The sequence below is a fragment of the Lutra lutra genome, chromosome 3 (genome assembly GCF_902655055.1).
Source record: "Lutra lutra chromosome 3, mLutLut1.2, whole genome shotgun sequence".
Lineage (NCBI taxonomy): Eukaryota > Metazoa > Chordata > Mammalia > Carnivora > Mustelidae > Lutra > Lutra lutra.
In genome coordinates this window covers 144,903,890-144,926,851 of record NC_062280.1, presented here as the reverse complement: position 1 = coordinate 144,926,851, position 22,962 = coordinate 144,903,890, and the positions used below count along the sequence as shown (strand labels likewise).

General features: G+C 41.6%; 1 protein-coding gene across 7 annotated transcripts in view; it reads right to left on the bottom strand.

Annotated features, from left to right (window-relative positions):
• The window catches only part of TSC22D1 (TSC22 domain family member 1), a 142,534-nt gene extending 126,766 nt beyond the window's left edge, over positions 1 to 15,768 (bottom strand). For 6 of the 7 annotated variants that reach the window (XR_007126200.1, XR_007126199.1, XR_007126201.1 and 3 more), the window contains exon 1: positions 12,172 to 15,233. Coding sequence is in view for 3 of the 7 variants with exons in the window: in XM_047723502.1 (XP_047579458.1) it covers positions 12,172 to 15,023 (2,852 nt within the window). In the remaining 4 variants the exon portion in view is untranslated. Of the gene's footprint in view, positions 1 to 12,171; positions 15,234 to 15,637 lie in introns of those variants that run through there. The other variant, XM_047723499.1, reaches the window with a different exon arrangement.
• Between the last annotated feature and the right edge of the window lie 7,194 nt (positions 15,769 to 22,962).

The window sequence follows — 22,962 nt, the reverse complement described above, 5'->3', positions numbered from 1 at the left end:
CTATTTTTGCCTGTTGATTTTTCAAAATGAGAAGAGAAATATATTGCTTTAAGGGAAGACAGACTGGGAAAGTGAATACAGTAGTTTTCTAAACTGAGAAATTTCCTAACCAAAGGACTTCTATACTGAATCACTACAAAAAATCACTATCCCTCTAATTTATCTCCTTCATTCATTAAAAAGTAACAGAGAAAACATAATTTCCTGACTGGTTCTTTCTGCTTCCAGGTGTACCCCCATTCCAATCCAAACTATGGATTCATTTGATACTAATCTTCCTTGAATGTGACTTAATCAAAAGGTGTTGAGCACCAGATCACTCCTGAATTCAACCTACAGTCACTTCCTATCACAGCCTAAGACAAACTTAACTCTATTTAGTCTGACTGTTCCCCTGACACCCTGAATGCATTTATTTTTTCCCTTTTATTAGTACTCTCTTACCTGAAACATTCTTCAACCCAAAACTTTCAAAAAGTCCATTCAAAACACTGCATCCCTGACCTACCAAAGGTCAATTCCATCCCATCTGTGAACTTTGAATGTAATTTCCTCTATTATTTTAAAGTCCAGAGTTCCGTTAGTCTGAGAAACATTTTGTAGCACTATTTGAGAATTCACTTAGCCTTTCTGAACTTGTTGCTTCATCTATAAAACAAGAGTTGAGTGAGATCTCAAGATTTCCAGCTCTAAATTTCTGATTTGTTCATTTTTTATTTCATGTCATTTAAAACTGTTATTTAGCTCTAATTATTGTCATGTAATTTCACCATATGTATGTTGTATATACTCCTTAAGGACAAAAATCATGTTTGATTATATCTTTGCCTACACCATTACTATGTAATAATTTACACCTAGTAGGTACTCAATAAATATACCCATTTGATAGGCTGCTGTAGGGGAGACAGAAGGAATTTAAGATAACAGGTACAGTAGTATATCTGGGAAGAACTGAAACTTACTCCTGTATATCAGAACAGCTATACACATAATGTTAACAGAATGCAGAGCTTCTGGCTGTAATGATATCCCTATCCCGGATATTTATGGGGTTTTTCTTCTGCCACATGTCTGAATGCACTCACTCGATAATATTTCAAAACGTACTATGAGCTAGGCACTATTGCATGCAGTGAGAATACAGAGGTAAACTAGACGGATAAGGTCCTTGTTCTCGTGGAGCTTATACTCTGGAGTACAATAATAAGAGTACCATTCCCACTCAAACTTCCAAGATCAGGATAAGATTATTTGAGGACAGAACAAGATAAGAGATATCTGCAGTTCCCAGTGCGTTCCAATAAAGGAAAGCTGATTGAAAAAACAACTCTCAATACCACCGTCAGAACAACTCGGTTCAGACCATATGCTAACAGAGGCCAAAAGAGCTCAAGGATCCTTAAGAGTACAAACTCTGGAACCCAAACTGCCTAGATCTAAATCCTAGCTCCAACTTACTAGCTATGTGACCTTGAATAAGTTACTTGTTTTTTTCCCCAAGTTAATCATTCTATGCCTCAGTTTCATATCCTGCAAAATGGGGGTAATAATGGTACTTAAAACTCATATAAGATTTTCTGAGAATTAAATCAGTTGATAGACATAAAGTGCTTAGAACAATCCTACAGCTAAGTACGATAATTTTGAACTCTCCTACAACTACTACTCTTACTGTTAAATTGTTATAGAGTCTATGAACAAGCTAAAAACAGTACATAACACCCAGTAGTAACTCAATATTTAATCAATGACTGAATAAATGAACCAGACTGTTTTCTTCCTCTGTGAATATGGAACAAAAGTATCCTATCAACTTTAAGACTGCTAGGACTCAAGGGGATATAATCTATTTCAAAGTACTTTGTTAAAAACAAACCCCCAAAGTCACACAAGAGTAAGATTTCATTACTGTTACCAGTAGAAATGTACCATAGCCATACCACAGCAAAAATCTGCTAGATATTAAATTGCATGTTTATACCTTCAAAGCATTCCTAACTAGTCAATATGCTGTTTATTACCATGTGAATGAATGTCTACTAAGAAAGCCTAATACTGAAGAAATCAGATAACTAGACAAGCTGGGAGAGAATGAAGTCTCATCACAGTGAGCAATTTTATAATCAATCCAATCACAACCTACTCAGAAAAGGAATACTCAGGCATGTACCCAAGGTATCAAAAGTTCCCTAACCTGAGTGGTGAGCTGATAGTATAAAAATAATCTAGAGTCCTGGGAAAATAAGCGCTATCACATCTGTCTTAACCTCATGCAGCTCAGAGTAACCCTTTACTCTACGGCTTCCTGGATGGGGAAGAGCAATACCATCCACACCAAGGTAGATTCATACACACCAGGATTTAAAGTTAATCCTTAATAAAAATCAACCATAGTAAATCTTCTCCCCAATCAACACAAATATGGTTTTCAGCCAAGCAACCAGGTTTTAATATGAAGAGGTCCCTCTCCTAACGGATGACCATTGCACTACAACATCAGATTGTACATTTTCCCTTCTGTTTTTAATTACCCAACCTTAAGAGTAAAGACCTCATCTCTTAACACTTTTTTATGCCCATTTAATACCCACTCACAGGTAATCAATTAGTTTAGCTAATTTTGATCACTGCCAAACCTTTTTCATCTGCCTTTAATTAATCCATAACTTACCTGTTCAATAACAAGTAACCATAAGTAAAATAGATCAGCTAGGAATTTTAAACAAGTAATTAACTCACTATTTACTAAACTGTTTAATAAGGAAAACTCTCAATACAAACGACATTTTTACAAGTTAAATGGTTATATTTTCAACAGCTAAAACTGTACCAAAGGACTTCCAAGACAATAGTTGGATACTATTTAAGCTTCATTATATATTGAGATGAACAAGTCAAAAGTTGATAAAGAATACTGATATTCTAATTTTCAAATAAATAGGGGTTTTTTTGGTCTTAACCAAGTTGGAGAACTTTTATTGGCATAAACAAAAGTAAATACAAAACAAGCAGAAAAACACAAAACAAAATGCTTGTTACAAGCAACAACTAAGATTGCTCTTTTGGCTCATAAACACAGCAAAAAATAATTAATTCTGATTCACCTCTATTAAAGGAGGAAACAGTGATATCACATGGTCATCTAAACAGAACTTATTTACCTTCCAAATATACCATAACAATGATTTTAAAAACGTAAGTTGTCCTTATCTTATGCCACTTGGCTTCATTTATTCACTAAGCAGATTTTTACTAAGTATCTGTTTGTTAAGCACTGAAATACACTTTGGATATGTAGTAGCAAATCAAGCATCCCTGTCTATAAAGCTTAAAATCATCAGATAATCTCTCTCTCTCTCTCTCTCTCTCACAAACACACACACACTACAAACTGTAATAAACATTATAAAAGAACATTATTAACAAAGAACCAGAGTTTAGATTGCTATGTCACAGAAGGCCTATCAAAAAGTGACCGTTAGTACACATGTGATGAGCCCCAAGTAGTGTATAGAATTGCTGAATCACTATATTGTACACCTGAAACTAATACATTGAAATAAAAATATTTTTTTATAAAAACGTGTCAGTTAAACTTTGAGGAGGAATAGAGGACAGGTGACTCAGGAGATGCTTAGGCTGAAGAACGTGTGCTTGACCCTAGAGGAAGAAGTAAGAATTAATGGCAACTTGAAGAACTGAAAAAAGGCAGATGGAACACAGAAAGCAGAGGGGAAAGTGGCACTACATGATGCCAGAGGTAAACAAAGGCAAAAAGTCATTACTTTCAAAGAGATAGGAAGGCTTTAAAGGGTGTTGGGCAAGTGAGAGTTCTGAACAGATTTTTATTTTAAGAATATCATTCTGACTCAAGATATAATATAGGAGAAACACGAGAATGTATGCAAAAGGCTAGTGAGGAAGCTACTGTAGTACTTTAAGAGTTAAATACATTAGACTAGAGTTGGGGCAATGGGGGGGGGGGCAGCAGATGAATTCAGAATATATTTTGTAGGTTAAGGTCAGGATGTACACGGTGAGAAAAAGGGGAGGTTATCAGGAACGACCCTTAAGTTTCTGAAGTGAAGAACTAGTAAGAAATAATAATTATTAAAAAGAAGATAACAAAATAGAAAGAAATTTGAGAGTTCAGGTAATGAAGAGAAACTTTGTGCTCTGTTGAGACTATGAGAATGCAAGTGGAGATGCTTTATGAAGGCAGAGAACAGTATCACCCTAAAGCTAAAAGAAGTGTAGGCTAGTGATGTGCATTCAGAAAACTGATAGCATACAGACTGTATTTAAAGCTACAGAGCAGATGATCACTTAGGGAAAAGGCAGTAAGTGGGAAAAGGACTCAGAAATCCAGAGAAACTCCAACACGGAGTCGGACAGAATAGATGAATCTGAGAGACACTGAAAAAAGGAGCCAGAAAGGTGGGAAGAAACTAAAAAGGAGAGCCCTGAAAGCAAAAGAGTGTTTCAAGAAGAAGGAAAAATGAAAGTCAACTAGGCTCAATAATGCTGAAACGTAAGATTTCCACATCAAACTTGTGAGGAAGAATTAATGGGGGGGAAGGACATGTGAATATATGTGAAGCTAGAAAACAAAGTCAACCTAGAATCTAAAATTAATTACAAATAGTTCTTTAAAATAATGTAAACATGCAATTCATGTCATTTCTTTTAATGAGCCATTAAAGCATATTCCTACCATGACACGCTCAACACGGTGACACAGCAAAAACCAACCACCAGAGTTCCAACATTGCAGCATGCTTCTAATATTGCAGCAGAAGAGGTCATGCTTTGCATAGTTCATAATTTTAAATTCAACTTCCTAAACAAGAACCAAAATCTAACTGTTGCCTCACAATTCTGAAGCCAATGCTACAAAGACTGAATTTAAATTAGAAAATTAAAAGTTTTCCTGAAAAAATAATTTTCATACAACTTTGAAAAGAAAAAAAATATTAAACTTAATTCACTTATCATTTGCATGTCTACTGCACTCCAGGTACATCAGTTGTGATGCCTTTAACCACTTTTTTCCTCACCGAGGGCTTAGAGGCAAACAGCAGTATGTTCTACGGTAATTCTACTTTTGCACAAATACACAAATCAAAGAAGCCTGCCTTTTTTCAGGTTTTCAGCTACTCTTGTTTATGGGCATTACACTTCCTTCTTGTTGGCTTCATTAGTAGAAATACCAAAAGACTTTTAATTGGAAAAATAATTTTTAATATTAGCTGTTGTGCTGCTATGTGTGTAACCAGAGACAACTCCACCTCTCTAACAAACTATGCTTCGTTTATTCACCAGTAAGACAGAATAAACTTAACTTACAGAGTTGTTGAGTTGGCTTAATGTGATAATAAATATTAACTGAATCTAATCCTAACATTTCTAATCACTTCTATGAACTGAAATACAGAGTTATATACTATTCTTATTTCTACTGAATATAAGCCAAGCAATTCCACTCTTAAAATTTATGTACTTATTACAGATCAAACCTTGGAGCAATGTCTTTATTAAAATTAGCATCATTCTTTATATTTAATAGTGCAGTGTTGTACAGTTAAGATGGGTATATAATGATAGTAAACACATAATTTATACTCATTTTCTAAAAACCCACTAAAATTACCCCAAAAATGAATTTAAGCTATAAAGACATAAACCTACAAAAATTGAGAGAATGGGTGAAAAGACAATAGCAACAAAAGTTTGGAAGCTGGAAAGCAGATGGTTGAGTGACAAATGACTTAGCAAACACTAGAAAATCAAATCTTTAGCAAACAGTGGAGAAAGCCAAGAACAAACCCAATTTAAACTGTAAAATCCCCAAAAGACTCAGCAATTGGCAGTACCACATACATCTGAAGTGGGATATGGGGGAGAGAGGGAGCTAAAATAAGGAATATTGTTTAAAAGTCTTTTTAAGAAGTAACCAGCTCCACTGATCCTTACCGTCCTTCCCCAATCCCAACAAAAACCTGAAAATATATTGTCTGGAGAATACCAAAACACCATATCTCAAGACTGAGAAAATCAGGTACAGCCGCAGGCAGGAAAACATACTAAAACAGGGTGACTGAGCAAAGAAATATATATGGGGATGCTAAGACTCTCCCAAGACCTTTTACCCAACTTCACTCCTATCCCCCACAACCTTCACCTCCAAGCAAGAAAGAGCTTTCTACAGGGAATCTAACCAGCTCAAAGGAAATACGTGAAGACACTAACATCAAAAAAGTCCTCCAACCAAACATCTGAGCCTGGTTACTATACAGTAAAGGCCAACAAGTATCACTGAGGATTTCTAATTATCATTTTACTTCCCTATTCACAACACAACCACCAACCATCTAAGGTAAGGCTACAGAACATGAAAGATAAAGACCAAAGCAAATACAAACTAAGAAAACAAACCTGGAAGACACTGATCACACAAGGAGAAGAAATCTTTAAAAAATAATAATAATAATAACGTTTATATATTCAGACAGCTAAAAGAAAATATTATTGTTATTAGAGCAAGATACTATTTCAAAGGAGCAAAGTCAAAAAACAAAAGCTGTGGAAAACTAAATATATAACATATGAAAACTCAATAGAAGTAGAACAAAAAGAAAATGAGATGGAAAATACAAGAAAATTAGAAAAGAAATCAAGAAGGTCCATTATCCCAATAAGAAGAGCTTAAGAAATAGAAAATAGAAAGAAATAATCAAGACCTCGTTCAAGAAAAAGTCCCAGAATTAAAAGATGTTTCCATACTAAAAGAGCACACCTAGTACTCAGCAACATGGATGAAAAGAGACCTACACAAGGATCCAGGACTATAAAATTTCCAAACACTGGAAACAGATACAATCTCAAAAGCTTTCAAAGAATTAAAGAGAGAGAGAGGAATAGAGAAAAGAGTAAATAAGGCAGGAAAAAAGGAAACACACACACAGGTCACATACAATATTTGGAAATCAGAGTGACTTCAGACTTCTCAAAAGCAATATGGAAGCTAGAAAGCAATGGAGCAAAATTATAAAATAATACAAGTAGTATTTTTAACCTAACCAAATAATCAAATGAATTTCAGGGTAAACGGAAACCATTTTTTTTTTTTAAGATCTTATTTTTAAGTAATCTCTACACCTAACATGCAGCTCAAACTCACAACCCTGAGATCAAGAGTCGTATGCTCTACAAACTGAGCCAGGCAGGTGCCCCCTAAAACAATTTTAAAACATCAAGTAAGCCAAGAATGAATATGACATTGATCACTGCAAAATGGAAATCCAACCACAGGAGAAAGTGAAAGGAATCCCACAATAATGGTTGTGTACAAAGTCTAGAAGACAGTCCAGAATGGAGGCCAGAGGGACAGGAGAGACTGCCTCAGGAAGATAAAATTGGTAGTAATACCTGAACATTTCAAGAGACATTTGACAAAAAGTTGAATTAGTGATAATTACAGCAAAAACTAACCCAGGGGTGGAGCAGAGACATTGAACTTCAGCCAGATCACCCTATGATAAAGCTAACAGTCAACAAGTCACACTGAGACTAGATAAGCTCTTTCCTCTCCTAATGTGCAGATGTGCAGATGACCAAAAATTACCAGACATCTGAGGAAAGGCTCTATCACAAAAGGCAAAGCAAAAATAGGAAGAAAGGCATACAAAATTGGCAGAAAGGCAATTTGGAGGAAACAGATGAAAACTTTGGGGGGGGGCTAACATTTCTATAGGTTAAGTAGTATATAGAAATATATATTCTAGTACATTATATGCATTAGATAGCTGGGATGGAGTGGAGGGAGGCAGACAAGTACAGCACATTGTATAGGACAGGAATTTTACAGGAATGGTATTTTACAAGAATATTGAATTATCAAAAGTGATGGAATTATAGCAATTAAGAAAGGTACCAGGAAGTAAAGGAGATCAGCTGAGTAGGTGATAGCAAAGTTAAATCTTCATTTTCCATCCAGGAAGTTAATAAAACCGAAACAAACACAGAGTATTTTATTTAACACAGACTATACAAAGCATGTGAGTTAGACACAGTTCTAGAGGCTTTCCAAATTCATTTTCTGTAACAACCCTATGAGGTAGGTACTACTATCCCCATTTTTAAATGAGCCAAATGAGGAGGCATAGAGAAGTTAAGTAGCCCAATATTACATAAAAACTAACAGTTGACAGAGGAAGATTCAAACCTAAACAGTATAAACCCAAAGCCCATGCTCCTAACCATCTAGCCATGTTGCATATCCAGTAGCAATATAAGCATGTTGTTTACATACTAGGAGGTAAACAGGGCAATCATCTAAAAGAGGTTAAAGTGACTACTTTTGAGTAAGGAAAAATGGAAAGGGGGAGGTAGGAAGCTTTTGTTTGTTTCAATAACCATGTAAATTACTTGACCCTTTAAACTCTGCAGGTACAACTTAAGTAAAAATTAAAGCCTATAATTTAGGGACGCCTGGGTGGCTCAGTTGGTTGGACGACTGCCTTCAGCTCAGGTCATGATCCCGGAGTCCCAGGATCGAGTCCCGCATCGGGCTCCCAGCTCCATGGGGAGTCTGCTTCTCCCTTTGACCTTCTCCTTGCTCATGCTCTCTCTCACTGTCTCTCTCTCAAATTAATAAATAAAATCTTTAAAAAAAAAAAAGCCTATAATTTAGAATTTCATAGTTAAAATATTTTATCTAATAGTACTATCCTCAGAAGTAGGCAAAATGAGTACTACTCCTATTTCATAGATAAGAAGACTTTCATTCCTCTTTAATAAAAATTTGAGAGCCTACTACATAACAGGTATTGTATTTAGAAAACAGGTATCAATTCACCTCAACGATGAGGTTAAAAAGGTGCAAAAAAGCAAGTTTTTCTTTTCTTTTCAATTTATTACACAAATTATATGATCCTGCATCTCTAACAGTTGTGCTTATGATGAGACAATATAAATTTTAAATAATGACGGAAAAAGCAGAGAAAGGTCTGCTCATTAATTCACTCAAATATTATTTAGTTCTTGCGGTGCCTGGGTGGCTCAGTCGTTAAGCGTCTGCCTTCTGCTCAGGTCATGATCCCTGAATCCTGGGATCAAGCCCCACATGGGGCTCCTGACTCAACGGGGAAGCCTGCATCTCCCTCTCCCACCCTCCTTGCTTGTGCTCCCTCTCTCACTGTGTCTCTGTCAAATAAATAAATAAAATCTTAAAAAAAAAAAAAATTATTTAGTTCTTGCCCTTGAGGAGCTCAGAGTCTTATGAGGAAGACAGGTAAACATAGTAACTATGTGTGCAGCACATTAAATAGAGGAACACCAAAAAATGTTTCAGAAGGAACATCTGAGATAAGTCTTGAAGAATGAATAGAAGTATATAGATCAGTGTGAAATACCGGTATCTTCCCTGTGTTATAAAGGTAAGTTCATGTTAAAAGCTAAAATGAGACAGTAAGACCTTTTTAATGAGAATGAATTTTAAAAAACACGATAATCTTAACGCCTGACCCATGTTTCTAATTTTTATAGTCTTGCCCAATGATCAACTGAAAGCATTTTTCACATGCCTAAAGAACATTTTAAATTTTAAAGTGTTAAGAGTATTATTTTAGAAACAGACTACAGAATAATCTTTCATTTGCCTTACCACCAAAATGCTTCATTGTTAACATGGTTTTCTAAGTCATAATATTGAAATTATAATGTACCCCCCCTTCCTCCCATGAGAGAGAAATTGGTGACCAAACCCCAGAAGATGCATGTGACACGGAAGCTGTCATGGGAAGAAAAGGTAAGAAGAATTTTTTTAATCATTATCACTTTTTTCTCTAGTAGATAGTCTCAAATTCCCTTCCAAAGGCAAATTTAAAACATTTCTTTTTCTTTAGGGATAAAAGAATAATTTGCAGTAAAACACCATAAAGAAAATAATATATACATGTTTATCCTTATTGGCCTTTATAGATACTTTAGGGGTGACAAATTTTGATTTTTCAACATTTAAAGAACACCTACGAAACAAAAATTTTCTGGCTTTGATGACTTAACTTTGATGTTAACTAACAAAGTTTCAAATATGTAGTAAATTCAAAACAGGCAGAGTCAACTCAGGTTACTTTACACCAATACTTAATCATACTTCAGTATCTCTTTTTGTCCCTTTATTTCCAAACCTTTCTACACAGCTTGCCCCTAATTAATCTTCATCTCACTTACTATATAGAAAAATTAATTTTGCACTAAATATCTTAAACTGGCCTCTATCCCTACAATTAAAAACCTAGTTCTAAGTAGCAACATCTGACTTTAATTGTCTGCAAAAGCAAGTTGTGGAAAGCTCTATCACGCCCTACCACCAGGGGAATAAAAAAGGAGAAAGTCATGCCAGGAGACCACAAATGGTAATTAACAAAAATCATGGCAGGTTTCAATTCAAAATGTGTGGTTTTCATTTGTGTATTTCATCTATCTTTTATTTCTCTGAATTTAGCATCTACATAATATACCTGATTTTCAGGAGTTTCACTCAATCATGCCCCTTAGATTTAGAAAACATTAATAATTGGGACAAATAATTCTTTAAAATTATAGTGACTATTAGCAATTAGCATATGAAACAAAGTTTATCATTAATTATAACAGGACTACTAAGGAAACTACCTCTTACAAGAGGTCTAACTCTTAAGTTCAGTTTTGTATACATGATACAGAACACATTTGGTTAGATAACAAGGTTTTAATTACATGACTCCTGGAAAAATTTTAAAGAAACAAAAATCTTGAAAGACAAGATTTTAAATTATTTTAATTAACAATGCCTTTACCTTACATCTTTTAAGGAACTAAAAAATATATATATCATGAAAACCTCACTGCAATATTTTTCTAAGACTGCAATTCTTTTGAAATACCCTCCATTTCTCCCAAGTGAAAACCACAAGTACACATTTAGAATATAAATTTCCAATTGGGTCTGATGAAAGTTCAATCACAAAAATCTACAACTAACACTAAAATAATTTAATGTCTTTAGAGTTTATTCAAAGTTCGATGGTTAAAATGAACAGCCTTTGTCATTAACTCCTATGATACTCTTTTGATCAAGGTTAGTCACAGACCAGCAAATCTGTGAAAAGAACATTCCTTTAAAAATCAACTTTAAAGCAATGTAGACTCATTAGAGATTTCACAACTTTTCTAGGCAGTTAGCTTAAAAGACACAATTTGATTCAATGGCGTGTTTGGAGCATTATTTCCAGTTCAATTACAAAAACACTGGATTAATACTGTATTTTTGGCTTTAGGTTTTTTTTTTTTTTTGGCTAAGAAGGGAACAGGTGGAATACATTATCTGGAGAACAAAGTCTTATTTTCAAGCCTCTGTAAATTCAACCCTCTAAGACTTTCCTTACTTTTTAAAATGGCTACCACCTTGATCTACCATACAAAAGGAAAAACGTACAGGATACTACTTTCAAAGATAAACCTGATAATTTTGACAGTGTATACCCTCCTCCCCCACAAAATACTTTTTAGGATTCCCATTCCTGTTCTGGTCAGTTAAAATGACCATTAAATAAGTACACAAAAGTTGGTCAATTACAGTATAAGGGCAACCTATATAACCCAGACTAGGTCATCTTTTTCCTATAATGTCTGACTAGGAAAAGCAGGTAACATTATCTTTCACAGACTAAGATCAAACACAGTAGAAGTGAAAAGGATTGTCCAATCTAGTAAAGGAGAAACCACCGTGGGAACCACAACCCCCCCGCTTCAAGAGATGATCGTAAGGATTTTAGAAATTCAAATGACTAGATTTACTATTATATGGGTTAGCAAAAATTTTCCGTTCGTAATAAATCCCTTTAAAAAGCATTTCATAAGTAACAAAAACACTTGGTGCCCCCAGACCTATACTTTCTGCTCAATAACTAGTCTGTTACATATTACTTGCACCCACCACTTGCTATCCACTCTGAAACCATTCCACCACTATTTGCTCTAGAAAACTTACCACGAAAACGCATTTTCACATACAAAAATGAAAAAATAGGTAATGCTTTTGACAAATGTTGTGCAGATATATAGCTACTAAACAGATTAACTTTGAATCTGTTGAATGTCTGCAGAAACACGGCAGGATCTTACCTCTCATCCTCGCCATCCACCAGGGGTGTCGTCAGCGGTAGCACCTTCAACGGGAAAAGAGAAGCAGAGGCTGCTAGGCTGCTGCTACTCCCATCTGAGACTGCTGACATTCCCCCACTGTCACCACTGATAGTCTGAGGTAAGCCAACTAAGGAGGGTTCCGCTGGGCGCCTGGCATCTTCAATTTGGCTTCCAATTGCCTGAGCTAATGATTGTGCGGAGAACTGAGTAGAACTTAGTGGGATCTGTTGTGCCAAAGGCAGATTTATATTAGTTGCTATCAAGGGAGGTTGGCTAACACTTTGAACCAAATTGCCATTTTGAGAGGCAGGGGTTTGTGCTATATTCTGTGGTGGAACCAAGTTTGTTGGGGCAGAAGGCATTCCAGAAGGACCGGTTGAACTAACCTGATTTGTAACAGAAATACTACTAGCAGAGGGCAAAGGGCTAACTGCAGGCAACGGCTGCGAAACTTGAGCTACTGATTCTACTCCTTGAGGCTGGGGAGGCACAGTTAACAAGGTACTTTGGGGTGCAAGGACCAACTGTTGAGGAAGGCTTGAAGCACTAGTTTGAACTCCCTGATGAATAATCGCAGTTGGAGCAGGTGGGACTATCTGTGAAGATGGAGGAGCACCTTGCGGAATAACTGAAGGTGTGACTTGGGTAGAGGGTCCCTGCACTGCAGTAGGTATGCTCGCTTGTTGACCAATATTTGCAATCTGACTGCCAGGAGGTACAACAGATACGGCCGCCTGAGCCTGGCCAACAGGCTGGCCAGATGCCCCTGCAGGTTGTGCTTGGATTGCTGCGGGCTGCACTGGCAGCTGGATACTCTGTGGCTGGGCCGTAGGCATCGCTGCTGTTCCTGCTCCCACTCCTGCAGCGCCGGGCTGTCCCGAGGACATCGCTGTTTGGAGAATCGGTGGCTGCTGTACGTACTCTGAAGCGGGATTCTGAGTCACTCCTTTGCCATGGCTTGGGACCATCTGCGCAGAAACAGCCGGTTGCTGCTGTCCATACTGTAACTGTTGGGGTGGGGCCCCTGGAAGGGGAGCCTGCACTGGAGGAGCCGTCTGAGGATATGGCAGTTGGGGTTGAGCCAAACTGGAAATGGAAGGCTGCTGACCTAAAGCTGAAGTTACACCAACCACGCTAACAGGTGGTGGCTGGATACCAGTGGCAGCACTGAGCGTGGCTTGCAGAGGTACTGGCTGAAGACCTTGCTTTTGAGGATAGCTCAGTTCTTGAGGCTGTAATTGTACTTGCGTGATCTGCGACTGAGAGATACTTGGAGGACCAGAGCTGCTGAAATCCATCTGCTGAAGAGCCATACCTTGAAGAGTCGGCGGCTGCGGCTGCACCACCACAGTCGGGGCTCCCATCTCTCCACTTCCCACACTCTCTGTGTAGTGACTCAGTGTGCTGACACTACTGCTCACTGAGCTCCCACTAGTGCTCTCCCTCTCAGAAGTCACTTCTGCTGGGTTTTGCTTTACTGTTTCCACCACTTTATTCATCGCCACACCTTCTGCAGCAAGTGCAGCATTGTCTTTCTCATAGAACTCGGTGCAAGTCCATCTACCTTTTTTAAAGGGTTCGGAACTAGAATCTAACTTCACAACTCTGAATCTGGACGTGTTAACTGTTGGCTGTTGCTGCTGACTTGAAACAGATCCGACAGTCATCCCTGCAGCTGCATTAGGGGCACTGCTGACAACAGCGGAGGAAGAAATAGTACCATTGCCCATGCCACTCAAGATATTCACATTAACACCGCTGCTAACTCCAGGCCCCACGCTCACACTAGCAGCACTAGGAATATTGCCTGCATTTACACTAGCATTACTAAGCATGCTGCTTGTCACACTAGGATTAAAACTACCCACAGCAGTAATGTTAACAGTATTCATTGTATTCGTGCCAGTAACAGAACTTATACCTATACTGCCGGTAGTACTTGGAGCACGGATATTAGTCATTACAGATGCAGGTGAGCCACCCGATGAGACAGCAGAAGTTGGTGCAGCTGGCATAACATTGTCAGAGCTTCCCGTGGCAGAGAGTTTTCTGGATACTGGACTCGAGGGTGGCCCTCCGGGAATGGATGTACTGGCCACACCAGCATGGGATGGATGGTGGTGCCCATGGTGTAGGTGGTGCCCGTGATGAATGTGATGGTGATGATGGAGGTGGTGTGGATGAGCATTTCCATTGATCACAACATTCTGTTGGGGAAGGTGAGGCAAATGAGGCTGCGGAAGGTGGGGCTGGTTGGGAGAAACTGCCCCAGGTGTCTCAGCTTCCTGGAAGTTATTCAGAGTCTCTTCTGAGGAGCTGCGTTCAGGCTCCCCCAAGTCAGTAGCCCTGGAAAGTGACACATCAAGGATCTCGGAAGAAGACAGATCTTCCGTGTGAGATTCGTCCAGATCATCATAGCTCTCAGTGTCCTCTGCTATACTGTTGTTAGAGCTGATGCTGGCGGAGATCTGAGCCGGGGTAACGCTCGTTATCTGGAAGCCACTTTTCTTTTTCATCTGAGTTCCGCCTGGCGCAAGAGGCTGTGCCTGCAGCTGAGCCTGCGAAAGGAGGTTCAGGCTTTGTGGAGGCGGAGGCTGTGGTCCCGACGTAGAAGATGCTGCAGGAGGTGGCGGCTGGAGCAGCGACGGAGGCGGAAAATCCTCGGAAGATGTGGCACTACTACCAACGCCGGTACCTGCTGCATTGAGAGCAGAGGCGCTGCCACTACCGCTGCCCCTTCTAGGGAACATTGCCGGGTGCGCCATCTTCCTAGCACTAATGTCTGCAGCGGCCGCGGCCGCGGCGGCGGTGGACTCAGGCGGCTGGTGCATTGTGTCGGGTACCGGGGGGCGGAGGAGGCGAGTGCAATTTCCTTCTGCACCGTAATCTTTGTATTCAAGACGCCGGGGAGGAAAACGGGACCTGACGCTCCGCCCGGCGCGGTTCCTCCTTCTCCTCCTCCTTCCTCCTCAGCCGAAGGCGCCGGCCGCTCCTGCCTTCGAGGGCGAGCTTCGGGAAGGGAGGATGAACGAGGGTGAACAGGGCGGCCAGGGACCCGAAGGGGGGACCCCTTCAGTCCTTCACCATTCACTTTCCCCTCTAGTCTCACACCCCCCTTTATATTCCGCTTCACGTGGGGTGTGGGGCAGGAGGGAGGGGGAGACAAGGCAAGGGAGAGACAAGGGGAGGGGGTGGGAAAACCGAGAAATGCCCACCTTCTCCGGACAACTCAGAAGCCACCTCAACCCCTCCTCCCGCCGCGGCGGCGGCGGCCGCTGCAAAGCCCTCCTGGTCGCTCTGCACGAAGGCAGCGCGGAGCGAGTGTCGCCTTCCCCTCGCCACCCCCAGCGCCGCCGCCGCCGGCGAGCCCCGAGCTCAGTGTCGCTCAAACCTCCCCTCCCGGCCCCGCTGTCCCCGCTTGGCCCTCCCCCCACACCCCTCGGACCCTTTCAAACCCCCTGGGCTCGCGGCGGCTGTTCCGTGAGCAAACGCTGGCCGCGGCTGGGGCCGGGGCGGCGAGGCTCGGAGCGGGGCGGCGGCGGCGGGGCGCCCGGTACGGTGAGCCCAGCAACGAGGCGCAGGCGGGCGCGCAGAGACGCCGGGTCCTCGCGGAGCACGGCCGGGGCGCGGCGGCGGCAGTGGCAGCGGGAGCCCAGGGACCGCTCCATCACTGGCAGCCATGGAGCCCGAGCATTTTCCTCCCTCAGGGCAGGCGCCTCGGCTCGGCACACGTCCTCGGGGAGGAAGGGGCCGGCGCCCGAGCCTCCCCGGAGGGCGGCGGGATGTGCGCTAGCGCAGAGGGGTGCGAGCCGCTCCTGTCCTCTTCCTCCGCAGCCGGCTCGTCCTCACCCTGTGCTCCCGCGGCCGGGGCGGGAGGGGGCCGCAGGCAGCGGCGGCTCCTTCTCGACGGCGTTGGTGGCCAGACGGGCTGGTGCAAGCGACTGCAGCCGACGCCGTTCAAAGGAACGAGAGGTGGGGTTGGTCGGTGTCGGCAAACGGGGCGGGTGAGTGGGTGGGTGCCGAGGGAGGGCGGCGGGCGGGGAGGGGGCTGTGATGGTTGTTACTAGCTCTTCTCCAGCTCCACCGTATCCCCCGGTCTCTCGCGGCATCGGGAGAGGAGGGACCAGCGCCCGAGCGCAGGAGGAGGAGGGGCGACCGCCGGCAAGAGGAGGCGGTGGCGGTGGCGGGGGGGAGGGGGCAAGCAAAGGAGAAGGAGGGAAGATGGCGTCTGCGCATGCGCCCCGGCGCCGCAGACATAAAGCCAGGTCCCGCGGAGAAGGAGGCGGCCGGGCTTCGGGCCTTGCCGAGCGCTGGGTGTCCCGACGGAAATTGCCGAAGGCTCGCGGAGGCGCCGACGCCGGGGGATGGTGGGGGTGGGGAATTTCGGCCGGGGGAGCGAATCCGGGTCTGAGTTTCGGCCCGAGTGGGGGTGGGGCAGGGTGCGGGGCGCGCGCAGGTTAGGTGTGTCCGCTCTGTTCTCACACGCGGCCGGCGCGCGCGCGCGGGCACGCGGCAAAGGAGGGGGCGCTGCGGGGAGGGGCCCGGGGAGGCTGCCGGAGCCCCGGGTCTCGGGTGTAAGCGCCCTGGGTGGTGTCCCCGCCCTGCATGGTGTCCCGCCCCCCCGCCTGCGGAATGGGTAATGAGGCTTTTCTCCGCAGCAACAGCATCACGAGTTTCAGTTCCCAGGAGCCCGCCGCAGCTGCCGCCACCGCCAGGACACGACATGAGTCAGGCTTTCTTCCTAGGCGCGTGGCGGAGCCCTCCTCCTCCTCGCCGCACCTGGGCTCGCCCCCGGCCCGCGTCGCCCGCGCCCCCTAGGCGGAGGCCCCTGCGCCGGGAGCTGCGCGGTCTTCGCGAGGCCAGAGTGTCTTCAAGATAGGTGCTGCCTTTTGTGCCTTGCAGTTGTGGCTGCCATGCGGTCCCCTCGCCCTTCGACGGGCAGGGGTAAGCTAGCGGGGCAGCTGTTGCAGCCGTTTGCTATTAATTGCTTAAGTTCCTCCGGGGTAGGCTTTTTAGAGAGGGAGTGCTTGCAGCCCATCCCTACCTGGAGGGAAGAAGGAGCCTAGCCCTGTAAACTAATTGACCTCAACAGGTGGAGCTTATCGCCGGCGGAGATATATTTTCGTTTAATTGTCCAGGCTATAGCCTCCACAGATTTGACTGAAAAGACACATCTTGGTGGCAACACGAGTGCAGTGACAAATGAAACAAAAAGCCATCTGCAATTCCAGTTTAAAAAAAGGAAAAAAACCTGCATGGTCTGAGCATAGTTCTACAGAAGCCGTGTTAGGTTTGATTGGAGGCAATTTACTGGAAGTTGCTTCCCTAGCATTACCCGGCAAAACATTCTAGCTCTAAGCTAGAATGTACTACGAAGCGAGAATGTGCTTCTCGCCCAGGAATTAAACAACAACAAATCCTAGAGAGAATTTTTTATTTTTTTAAACTTAGGTTGTTGGGGGACTAAACTTTTATGGTTAGACATCTAATTTAGGAAATCTCACAAATTTACAATCTATAATCCTATTTCAGGAGCTTGTTTAAGCATAAAGAGCTGTAGTCTCTTGCACAGTTTGACAGACATCTAGTTGTCAATTCGGTGCATTACCTTAAAGTTTCTCTAAACGATTGTCTTCATTCCCTCCCTCAGCGTGTCACCGTTCTATTACTGAATAGGAATGCACCTTACATATCCCGTGTGTATCCTGTATCGAAGTTATGATACATTGTTGCTTTTTCTGTGGTCTCCCCCACTGAAACGGGGGACTACCTTTTTTACTTTAAATTGCTAATGTGGAGCTCTGTGCTAGGTACAAAGTAGGTGCACACAATATTGAAAATGGTGTGATAATAAAAATGAACTACATTTGAAAAGATCGTACTTGTGTTATGATATTCATGAACATGTAAATGACTATTTTTACATACCCATGGCCATCGGTATATTTTACAATAATAATTTTTTGTAATACCCAACAGTTCTTGTTGCAGGTGAAAAGGGGAATTAATGGTGGCCATCCGTTGTTGAAATGCAAATCCGACCTGCTATTTCAATAGTTTGTGAATGGAAATTAGAAACTATCTTAGCCAATTGAACGTGCAATGGAATGTAGATAGACAAAATGTGTTTCTTTGGACTAGTGTGAAAGAAAATCTCTCAATGTTGCATTAGGCCCAAGTTTAAAATTACCCCAAACAACAACAGCTCAACACCCCCTTGGATCCTATGTGATTGTGCTGATATGGTTAGAAGCAGAAGAAACATAATAAAGTCTTACCTGAAGTCTACAGAATGAGTTGAGATAGCCCTATAAAAGCAGATACTCTTTCCTTTTTTTTTTTTTTTTCCCCAGATTTTATTTGACAGAGATCACCAGTAGGCAGAGAGAGTGGGGGGAAGCAGGCTTCCTGTTAGGGAGAGAGCTGGATGCGGGGCTCCATTCCAGGACCCTGAGATCAGGACCTGAGCCAAAGGCAGACTTAACCCACTGAGCCACCCAGGCGCCCCAAAAGCAGATACTTGTTCTAACCAGTAGTAAAGGATATTGTTTGGGGCTGTTTTGATTTGGGGGAGGGGAGACGCAGGCCATGGCCTTTTCTTTTTTTTTTTTTTTAAGATTTTATTTATTTATTTGACAGAGAGAAATCACAAGCAGGCAGAGAGGCAGGCAGAGAGAGAGGAGGAAGCAGGTTCCCCGCTGAGCAGAAAGCCCGATGCGGGGGGGCTTGAACCCAGGACCTGGGATCATGACCTGAGCCACCCAGGCACCCCATGGCATGGCCTTTTCAAATGTATTTCATTTTTGTCTGCCAAATGACTTTCAAATTCCCGTTTAGGCTGAATCAAGCCCCACTAAGCTATAAGGAACAAACTCTGCAATTAAGGAAACCTGAGTTTTAAAAACCTCTCTGTATCTCTCAGTTGCCAGCATTTCTGGGACCAGGAATACCTGAATACAAGCACATTAAAACAAACAGAAGTGCTTGAACAGCCAAATGTTATGTTACCATCTTTTAATTAAAAAAAAAAAAAGGTCTGGATTTTTTTTTTTACATTAATACTAAATGCCTACTGTGATGCATAATGAAGTCATTAAATCCTTTGAACTCAGTACTTAGAGTTATCCTTTGCCTTTTCAAAGACTGAATTTCTCCTGTTTACATTCTGAAGGTACAGCTCTGAATTACTCTCTATTGATTGAAAGATTAGTCTGTAGTGCAGTGTTCACTTAAATCTAGTCACTGCAACATTGCAAACCTACGTGTATATTTGGCAATGTTTAGTGTTTCTGTTCCTACCATAAAATACAAAATTTGCTGAACATTGTAACACAACTTACCTATTAGAACTGTGAAATAGGTCAGTATTTAAAACCAAGTGATTCTCCAAAAGTAATACACGAAGGGAATGCTTAACTCAGAATGGCTGTGAGTGGCAAAGACATATTAAAAGAGAAATGTGTGCAGAAAAGATGCCACTGTTCCACTAGTAATTCTAGCTAACCACTGCTTCAGTCATGCAGTATTACTTATCTGTAACTATTAAATGTTATCTGGGGGGGGGGAGGGAATCAACGTTTTAAATGAGTTATAAACATGAAATCACACATTTTTACATATGCAGAAACGTATGCCTAGGGATATTACAGCATGTTTATAAATCAATTCACTCTCTAGAAAATGTTTTAAATGAGACCAAAAGTAGTATGTGCTATTTGACTTCTGTAAATAGCACAAAATGCTTATTTTGAAATTTCTCATTCAAAATTCAATGTGTACAGTTTAGCTTATAATTCATTTTTGCAGCATTTGTTAAGTTTTTCAATACAAGTATGTTTCTGGTCAGTGAAACAATTTTATATCCTCAAGGGAGATATGCTTATAAAATAAAAGTTTGGATCCAGAAATTTTAATTTATGGTTCAGAGAACACACTGACACACATTAGGTCATTTGAAGGAGAAAACGTTATCATTCTCATTTTAAAAGTGATCACAGAGAGATTAAATAAGTTGTCCAAAATTTATACCTAAATCTGGGTATTCAGGTCCTCTTAATTTCAGATTCTGTGCCTCTGTGTCGAGAGATTTTTTTCCTAAAAATGCAGCCTGAATTCTAGGAACTAGCATTTTTCAAAACTCTCTTGGAAATTAATGAGTGTTCTCTTAATGCTTTTGAATGCCAAGAAAGATATGCTGCACACACACTAATTACATACAGCTTTTCTTCTACCTGAAGAGGATAAAAGACTTTTTCCCTGTTTGACCATATATAAATGTTACAGATAGCTCTATAGCCAGTCTTTTCTGACTTATGAATGTTTAATTTGGAGAATTTTCTCACAACTTAAAAAAATCATTTCTAACTTCGCTACAGAAACGGGAAGTGACATTGCAAAAAGAAATAATTTGTTAATTTAGGTTTTTTTTTAGTCTAAAATCAAATAGTACTCCAAATTTCCCCAGATGAGAGCTAATACTTGTTTAATGCCTCCTCTGTACCACACATTGTTCTACATGCCTTAAGTGTTTTATCTCAATTCTCACAACTGTATAAAGTAGGGGCTATAATTACCCCATTTTACAAATGAGTAAAATGAGGTGCCCAGAGGTTGAGTTCTCACAACTTGGCAAGTGGAGGGCTGAGATGCAAATCAAACTGTACTGTAACCACTCCTCACAGCTGCCTCCAAACATATTGTTAAATCAGGCTCCTGCTAATTCTAGCTCCCAAGTTAAATTTCTACAGAATTCTCATGTTTTGATTTTTCTAATGAGGTATCTCCAAAGAATCTGGGAGCACCATTTTCTCCCGATGTAGAGACATTCTAAGAAAGAGTATACATTTTACAGACTCTACAATGGCCATGTAGAAATTAAATGAACAGAACAATGATTTGATAAGTTGAATGATTTTCACTGATCAAAAATAGATGTCGAGGGACGCCTGGGTGGCTCAGTTGGTTAAGCAGCTGCCTTCGGCTCAGGTCATGATCCCAGCATCCTGGGATCGAGTCCCACATCGGGCTCCTTGCTTGGCGGGGAGCCTGCTTCTCCCTCTGCCTCTGCCTGCCATTCTGTCTGCCTGTGCTCGCTCTCTCTCCCTCTCTCTCTGACAAATTTAAAAAAAAAAAAAAAAAATCTTTAAAAAAAAAAAAAATAGATGTCGAGGGGCACCTGGGTGGCGCAGTGGTTAAACCTCTGCCTTCAGCTCAGGTCATGATCTCAGGGTCCTGGGATCGAGTCCCACATCCGGCTCTCTGCTCTGCAGGGAGCCTGCTTCCTCCTCTCTCTCTCTCTGCTTGCCTGTCTGCCCACTTGTGATCTCTCTCTGTCAGATAAATAAAATCTTAAAAAAAAAAAAAAATAGATGTCGAATGCTTGAAAAAGGCATTAATTACCCCTAATTGAAGAATGCTGTCTATACAGGACAAGATAAATGTTTTCCCATTTTAGCAATTAGTGTTTATTGAACATGAGCCCCTGCAGAATAGAGATAATAGTAATCTAGCTTTGCATATGTTTTAAGGAACAATTTGTATTTGCACATCTTCTTGAATACTTAAAGTTATAGAAATAAATACATTTATGTTTGTATCATATCTAATAAGACCTCTGTCCTACTATGCATGAACCAAAACCAGGTGAAGAAGTACAACAAATCATAGCAGCAGTGTTTCTTTGTATTTAAAGATTAGGTTCATGAACAGCTAGGTGTATCTCGAGTCTCAAGCTCAGGTGAAAAGGAATGGCTGTTGAAGTCATTCCAAAGTATGAAATTTTCCTTTGGTCATTCATTTTCTCCCTCTGCTCTGACTTTATCTTTAAAAGAAAATTGAGAAAGTAGTTTTTAGTAACAAACTTAAATTGACATCTCCAGTTAATTTTATTGTAGAAAAACAGGAAATCATTAGTCTTAAAGGCCAAAATCATTTCATGTTTTAATACCTTTAAGAAACGAAGAAAAGAAAGGTCTTAAAGGCACACAAGATAATTGGAATCAGAAGCATAAGATAAAATCCGTTAATGTTGGGACGCCTGGGTGGCTCAGTGGGTTAAGCCGCTGCCTTCGGCTCAGGTCATGATCTCAGGGTCCTGGGATCCAGCCCCACATCGGGCTCTCTGCTCAGCAGGGAGCCTGCTTCCTCCTCTCTCTCTACCTGCCTCTCTGCCTGCTTGTGATCTCTCTGTCAAATAAATAAATAAAATCTTTAAAAAAAAAAATCCGTTAATGTTATGACCACATAATGTTACAGGCAATAGTACTACTTCTGCGTAGAAGGTATTTACAAACTCTTTCTATAGGAATGATAAAATTAGAATGATTTAAAGAGGAGAGGTTAGAATTTCAAAGAAAAGTGTGAGATGAAACTTAGGAGGAAAAAGCCCAACATGGTTGGTTTGTTTTATTACATGTTTTGCACACTTGTCAAACTCAAGAAAATTAAGTATATACGTGACACAGCCTAACTGAGGTAAATATAAAATCAATGGCAAAGATGCCAACCAAGCTTTCCATCAAAAAATGGAAGAGTGGGGCGCCTGGGTGGCTCAGTGGGTTAAAGCCTCTGCCTTCGGCTCAGGTCATGATCCCGAGGTCCTGGGATGGAACACACACACCACCCCCCCACCCCCACACACCACCCCCCCCCCCCCCCCCCCCCCCCCCCCGCCGCACAGGGCTCTCTGCTCAGCAGGGAGCCTGCTTCCCTTCCTCTCTCTCTGCCTGCCTCTCTGCCTACTTGTGATCTCTGCCTGTCAAATAAATAAAT